The following is a 7,691-nucleotide window of genomic DNA, read 5'->3' on the forward strand; positions in this document are numbered from 1 at the left end:
TGGGGGTGGGGTGGGGTGGGGGTGGGGGTTTACACTTCTGCAACTGGCTAGACCTGTGCTGTAACTCTAAAAGACATACTGGATTTCAAAGACTTCAATAAAAAAGTAATGTGAGCTATCATCAATTTTTTTCTGCTGATTACATGTTGAAGTGACAATACTTTGGATATACTGGGTAAAATAAAATACTAAAAGTAATTACACCTGTGCCTTTACTTTTTTAATGCGGCTAGAAAATTTAAAACAGCAATGTGGCTCACCTGTTTCTGTTGGTCGGCACTGGAGTGGAGAATGGGCAGTAGTCCTTGAAGCTTCCCTCCAGTGGCGAGTGCCTTAGAGTGGTAAACATGGAAAAGATTCCCAGTGCCAGCATTCCCTCTTCCATCAAGCTAGGACCAGCCTTTCCCTTTTCCCTTCAGATCATATGGGGCTGGTGTTTTGACGATTAGAACTTCCCCATTTATTCAAGACTCCAAGTACCTATGTGGGTGGCTCTTAGTCACTCACTAGATCAAAGCATTCCATTTTTTAAAAAATGCAAGCCCATCCCATTAAGGACATCCTTATTCCATCACTCCCATCCATCCATGCATCCAGTGAAAATCTGAGTCTTATTTTTAGGTCCTGCTCTTCCTGTTAAGGCTTTGGCCAAATTGCCAAAGCAATAGCCTCATCAAATGTGGCCATTCTTGCATGGAATCAGTGAAAACAACAAAGGAAATGAGAATTATGTGGATTAAAATATGTAGCATTTATCAAATTGAGGACTTTTAAGGCAAAAGGACCACCATATTCTAATAATAAATGATAGCTTGTTTCACTCATGCAGAGCTTACATGAAGTGATTGTTTGACTCCCTGTGTGAATTGAGTTTGCTTCCCACGAAATACCAGGCCTAGTGTTGAGCTCACAGATAATTTACTCAAGGAATATTTACAGTATACAGGTGCCATACGAATAAAGTTGGATTTGTCTTTTTTAAAAAATTTAAGTAATCTCCACACCCAACGTGGGGCTCAAGCTCAACGACCCCAAGATCAAGTCTCATGCTCCTCCCACGGAGCCAGCCAGGAGCCCTAGAAGTGGATTCATCTTTAAGAAAAAAAAATTATGGTAGAGACCCCAGATACATACCATCATTTCATACCTTCCAAACAAGTAATTTCCCCCATTGTCTTTTAAATATTTTTTCCCTGATACTAGAATTATTGACTAATTATTCTTTAATGAAACTTCAAGGGACTCCTTTGTGGGGAGGTTGGCAAATATTTCTAAATTTCTTTGTATGCCAAAAAAGCACTGAACTTCTACAAACACAATGCCCTTCACATAACCACTCAAGACCCTCATCATTCCAAGTCAGCTGGCAGTAAAAGGAACACAATATTCTTAACAAATAAGGGGAAATTAGTGGTACATCATCACTAGACTCTGTGCTTTCAGTAACTTTCCTAATCTGGTGTGGCCTGCTTTAAGAAAGCTCAGTAGATGGGTTTAAATGCATTACAGAGGGCGCCTGGGTGGCTCAGTGGGTTAAGCCGCTGCCTTCAGCTCAGGTCATGATCTCAGGGTCCTGGGATCGAGTCCCACATCGGGCTCTCTGCTCAGCGGAGAGCCTGCTTCCCTTCCTCTCTCTCTGCCTGCCTCTCTTGTGATTTCTCTCTGTCAAATAAATAAATAAAATCTTAAAAAAAAATAAATGCATTACAGAAAAACTTTGGGCATTATAATTCAGATTGGATACATAAGCAACCTTTTAGCTACATAAAACCCAAAAAGCCAAGGGGTCTAATCTATATTTTCCCCCAAACCCAATGTTTTAATTTGGAGAAAGAAGATCTAGTGATTAAATTCACACACGGAGATGGCCTAGGGCCTGTGAAAAAGTCAGGTTGTAGCTTCCACTGCATTCAAGATACCCAGGAAAATAAATACAACTTTTAAAAGAAACCTTAAAATTAAAAAAAAAGATTTTATTTATTTGAGAGAAAGACAGAGTACAAGCTGTGGTGGAGGAAGGAGAAGCAGACTCCCTCTGAGCAGGGAGCCTGGCCTAGAGCTCAATTCCAGGACCCTGAGATCATGATGTGAGCCAAAGGCAGCTGCTTAACTGAGCGACCTAGGCACCCCTAAACTTTCTCTTTCACATCCAGTGGATCTCACACTTCTGGAACTGGTTAGGCCTGTGCTGTCCAATGTGGTAGTCACTAGCCATTTGTAAAATACATTCACAACCATGATTAATTTCCATTAACCTCCACTCTTTGCAATTCTTTCCCCAGTAACAGGTGACGTTAGGGTTACAGTTTTTGGCTACTGAATGCACAATGATCAAATCTATAACCATGACCCCAGTAGTACTGTTTTCTGTATTACTGAATCAGATTTATCTACAAGACTGGGTACAAATAAATTTAAAGAGATAGCATGTTAAGACAAGTAACATTTCATAAAGGAATACTTGTGTATAAAAATACAACCAAGAACATCAATTTGGTTTATTGTAATTGTTTAAAAAGATTTTATTTGAGAGAGAGCATGAATGGGGGAAAGAAGCAGTGGGAGAGGAACAAAGCAGACTCCCTGCTGAGTGGGGACCCTGACAGAGGGCTAGATCCCAGGACCCTGAAATCATGATCTGAACTGAAGCAGATGCTTAACCGACTGAGCCACAGACATGCCCCTTAAAAAAAACAAACAAACTTAAGTAATCTCTACACCCAATATAGGCTCAAACTCAGATCAAGAGTTACATGCTCTACCAACTGAGCCAGCCAGGCACCCCTGAAGAGCACCAATTTGGTTCAAAAAGCAATTGTTACCTTACCACCTACCAGGAACTCAAACAATGGAATGTATTCTGATATATTTATTACAATTAAATCTCGATACACTAATGTAATTGAAAGTGATAAATGCATAATTCTTTAAAATATATTGTTGTTGGGGCAAGGTGACACTTCTAAGTTGGGTGTCACATTCAGGGAGATGCTATTTATCATTTTACTTACACTGAACATGACTTGATCTTTATTAGTTGCCATCTGAGACCATATAATAGAGTGCTTGATAAAAAGTTTTATTATTTTTTAAAATTAATAACATTTCATTTTAACCAAAAGCCCCAATAAGGAAAATCAGATAAAATTTTTAAAAAAGCACTTCATGCACTGATGATCGATAATTTGAAGCCTGAGGCCCTCTTGAGGAAATTCTCTTCCTGGTTTGTAAAAGCTGTGGGAGACCATTAACATTATGAGGCCAGTTTCAGGAAACATTGATCTCTAATATGTCATGGTCTCACACTGTATGGGGGGGGGCTTATGAATTTTACTTAATATAGCATGTACAGTTCCAATTATAGGACAATTGAGCAGCAAATATTTCACACATTTATAAGTCTAAGAGCTATTGTATTCATCCCTAGATAAAGCTTCTGGGTAACCACTGAAATTAGGCAAAGGGTATGGTCCAAGATGAATGGTGAGGTTGGGGCCTCCGCACCCGAAACCATTGGATATGATGTAACTATGAATATGGGGAAAATCTCAGAATTTGAACAGGTGAACAAAGACCAGATGCCACTCAGGTAAGTCAAACTGCCAGGCCATCAAAACGAGTTCTTGAAAGGAGACTTCCACAGAACTCATTTGCCCAGCAAAGTAACGAAATTTCAGCGGATACAGATTCTTCACAGTGACCACTTCAATTTCAGCGTCTGCACAGGGAAGTAGAATGTCAGACAACTTGTGTATGCTGAGGAATGCCACTAAATTAGCTCCTGGGAAAATGATTAACCTTTATAGGTAATTTTCACTTTTTCTCTCAGGGACAGAATTCAACTTTCACATTAACATTACTTTTGGGAACGAATTTCCTTTGTTGCTTGATTGTGTATTTCGAGAAAGCAAATCCATGGGCACTTGCAGAGGCTTAGAACATGTACCAGCATTACAAGTAATGGAAACACATAGCTCAAAGTTTTACTTTAATCACAAATTCACAACTAGAGACTGTATTTGCATATCTTAGAAAGCTAAAAAGACATGTTGAATTTTTAACCGATCAGCAAAAATATGTGCCACAGATTCATAATTTAGGATTTATCACATAAATATATTTATAAATATACCTTTTATTTGCAAAATTAGCCTTAAAACATTTCTTTCCAATATGTTTGAAATTTTCATGTTTTAAGGAAAAAAAAACCCACCCTCTTTAAAAATGCACCACTAAACTTCAATGTTCAATTAAACCAGTGTCACCAAACTAAAAAAAAGAAACATACTGTATGTTGGATATGTAGTTGTTACTACAAATAGTGACAATACCTGTCCTATACGGTGATTGTATACATGCTCTTCTTTCACTTCTCAGTCATTGTCAGAACCATTTGGAGGTAAGAAAACCAACGCATCGTGGAAAATATGCCCAAATGCCCTGAGACGGTATACCCCATACATCATCACATGCATCTGATTAGGAGTCAGTCCATTAAAAGTAACAGCCATATCTGAACAGCATCCTTCTACAACAAGGTTGGGGTGATTAGTCATTGCCTCTTTAATAAAAAGCCCAATGGATTTGGTATTAAATACATCCTTTCCTTCTGAATCTTCTGCATTTTCTGCAAACACTCCAGCGTATTTCAGGCAGACTGCCAGCTGCTTATCTTCAGATATCTTCCAAATCATCCCTCCCTGTTCAGGACACTTTTCAGGGATACCGAGGAGGCTGTTAAGCCTTTTCATTGATTCTATACTTAAGACGATGCCTCCTTCAATACTCACATATTCAAGATCTCCAGATTTTATAGTGTGACCTAGATAGAAAGGTTGTGATGGATCCTTTTTTAACAAAAAATATTTTAAGTTTTCAATAATAGCAAACATAGTGGGGCGTGCAAGAAAGAACCAGTTGTATTGGTCTCTGTATTTATCAAAGGCATATTTGTAAGCTTTTCTCATCATTAGCCACATGTCATCTGTTTCCATGTTAATTGACTCAAACACTTTAACATTTTCAGAACTGAAGAACTCTGCTTTGTCACAGTGTTTGGTCCAAGTCTCTCTCACTGCAGCCCAAAGACTCACATCTTTGGGTTTTACAAGGATGATACAGTATACCCGAAAGCTCTTACTGAGCTCCATGCGTTCATCCTCTGAAATTTTCAAGATATCTTCTTTATTTGGCGCTTGTAGGTGATGATGCTTATGCTGGTGCATTCTATCTCCATGACCAATCCTAATGTGTCCTAGCATAGTGATCAAGGCACAGAAAATGCTTCCAAGCATCACACCCTTCAAAAATGAACTGCTTTCAGAAAGCATTTTTCCTATAAAAAAAAGAAAAATATCCTTAGGATACTTAATAGAAAAGGATTAGTCTAGCAATTTGATTTGGTATACCTTATATACTTACATTTTGCTCTTAACATAAAAAAAGTTCCTAAGTTTGAAATCAAGTTAGTTGCACAGAGCGCCAATACTAAGAGGTCTAAGAATCCTTAGCTTCCAATGGTATCTGACCACTGTTCTGTATAAACTGGAACTTTACAACACCTCTGTGCACTAGAATTTTCTGTGAGGCCATTTTTGCACTTCTTCTGTGGGGATTTAATTAACTGAGTACTAAATCAAAACACTAACCCTAGAAACCAATGTTAAAGCGGTTGTCAGTCCATCATTCTCTTTGAAGGAATTTCATTTCACAAGCTTGCATTATTTAAATACCTCTGTAGATGTAAATGGACTTTACATGAAAACCTTAAATTGAACAGATAAAACCACCTACAATTAGCAAATCACCAATGGTATCTGTGCTGGCACTTCTTTTCTTAACATAGTGCTTTATTTAGCTGATGGCTGCTGTCCTTAGGTGTTTGAGTACATCTATAGCAAATTTCTTGAGATTGATACAGGTTCATATTACTCTTTTCGTTCCTAAGACCAAAGGGCTTCCAATACAGTATCCCAGCCAACTTATGTAATAAAAGCCCATAATGAAAATAGTTAAATTATTTGGATGAGAACTGACCCAATAGAGGCATATCTGGGGAACCACTAATGAACATTTTTATTTCCTCCAAAGGCATTTTCTTATTCTTTGGGGAAGTAAAAAGGGAAAGGTCTACACTTTGATTTCAATTAGAAATTAAAAGAAAAGCCAACCTTAAATACAACTGTTGAGATTTCCCAAACTCCTATCTCCACAAGGAATGTTCTACGGAGCTCCTTAGATTTTCCCTTTTGCCTCTTAAAGTTGAAAGAAGTCTTAGAAGCTACCTAATATCACTTCTCCCATTTTACAGACAGGCAAAGAGAGGGTCCACAGAAGTTAAGTAACTGACCCAATGTCACACAGTCAGTGGTAGAACTGAACCAGAAATCGGATCTCCTCATATCAGTGTAATGCTTTTCCTGTACAGAATAATGATCTAAAGAGTGCTTCCTCTCATATTGTTGGAAATTTAATAGATGAGTTACTTAATAACCGTTTTCTTATGAACGAAAAAAGTGTGGGATTTGTAACCATAATTGACATTTTACACCCATCTTATCATCCTGCTATAAGGAAACCATCCCTTGGTTTTCTTCTAGAGGAAATGGACTTTGACTTCTATTAGAAGGTCAAGGTGTGGAATGGCTTGGCAGAATAATTCCTGAATGTGGGTGGGGGTGGGCAAAGAGGCAGGATGGTTCTGTGTCACTCAGAACTTGGTCAAAAACAGCTCTACGGAAGGAAAAGAGAACTGATAGAAAACAGGCTCTGCTTAATATCAGAACGATAAGATGAAACCTAAACGTAATTTATATAGGACTTTGATTATTTCTGGCCCATATACGATAATTCACACGTGTCTCTTAGCTTGAGAACAGCATTCAGAATTCTTCCTGATGGGGATACTACTCATGGATCATATGCACAAATTACTCAGAGTAGATTTTTTTTTTCCATGGGGGGGGCAAAAAAATGTAACACTGAAGACATACGTGATAGGATACTTGGTGCGGAGGAGAGGGAAACTTAAAACTGCACACGGGCACCAAAGAGGGAAAAACTACCAGAGTGGTTTCTGCGATGGCAACTTTTTAGAAGATGAAGATAGTTGGGTGGAGTATGGAAACGGGAGGAGGACGAAATGGAGAACAAAAATGAGAGGGAGGACGTGGTCACCTCAAAACCCCATCGAGGGGCCAAGGCAGCGCCCCCACGCAAGCCACTCACTCTCCTCCACTAACCACCGCTCCCACTGCACCTGCCCGGGTACCCCGCGTGGTGCATGATGGGACCCGGCCAGAGCCCAGGCCTTCCCCCAGGAGAGGGGCGGGGTCGGGCCGCTCCCGGGTCCGCACAGGGTGCGGGCCGACGCCCCAGCACTCACCCGCGTCTAAAACGGCTCAGGGGCGGGAAAGCGCAGCTGCGCACCGCTTTCCTCTCACGTTCGCGCGCCACCCGGTTACGCCGCCGGTCGGGCTGCTCTAGATGCAGGGGGTGTCCTCTCGATGGTTTCACTAAAGGCGGGGAGGGCCCGGAAGTGAACGCCGCGACCGCGCGGGAGCGAGGCGGGGCAAACGAACACGCCGCCAGGCGAAGCCGCCTGCCCGTGCTGACGTCGGAAGGGCCCGTACGCACGCCGCGCTCCCTTACTCCCCGCCTCCTGCTGAGTTCAGAGAAGCGCGTCTTGCCGG

General features: G+C 40.6%; 1 protein-coding gene across 1 annotated transcript; it reads right to left on the reverse strand.

Moving 5' to 3' along the window:
- Positions 1 to 2,670: 2,670 nt before the first annotated feature.
- Positions 2,671 to 7,588, reverse strand: C1GALT1C1 (C1GALT1 specific chaperone 1). Its single transcript, XM_045996442.1, has 2 exons — positions 7,385 to 7,588; positions 2,671 to 5,335 (listed from the first exon to the last, which is right to left on the reverse strand). Exon 2 carries the CDS (start codon positions 5,328 to 5,330, stop codon positions 4,374 to 4,376), a length of 957 nt encoding a protein of 318 aa, XP_045852398.1. The 5' UTR covers positions 5,331 to 5,335; positions 7,385 to 7,588; the 3' UTR covers positions 2,671 to 4,373.
- Positions 7,589 to 7,691: the final 103 nt, after the last annotated feature.

The sequence above is a fragment of the Meles meles genome, chromosome X (assembly GCF_922984935.1).
Source record: "Meles meles chromosome X, mMelMel3.1 paternal haplotype, whole genome shotgun sequence".
NCBI lineage: Eukaryota > Metazoa > Chordata > Mammalia > Carnivora > Mustelidae > Meles > Meles meles.

Bases quoted from the DNA above. Each gene is read 5' to 3' on its own strand.
- C1GALT1C1 (XM_045996442.1), bottom strand. From the start codon at position 5,330: ATGCTTTCTGAAAGCAGTTCATTTTTGAAGGGTGTGATGCTTGGAAGC.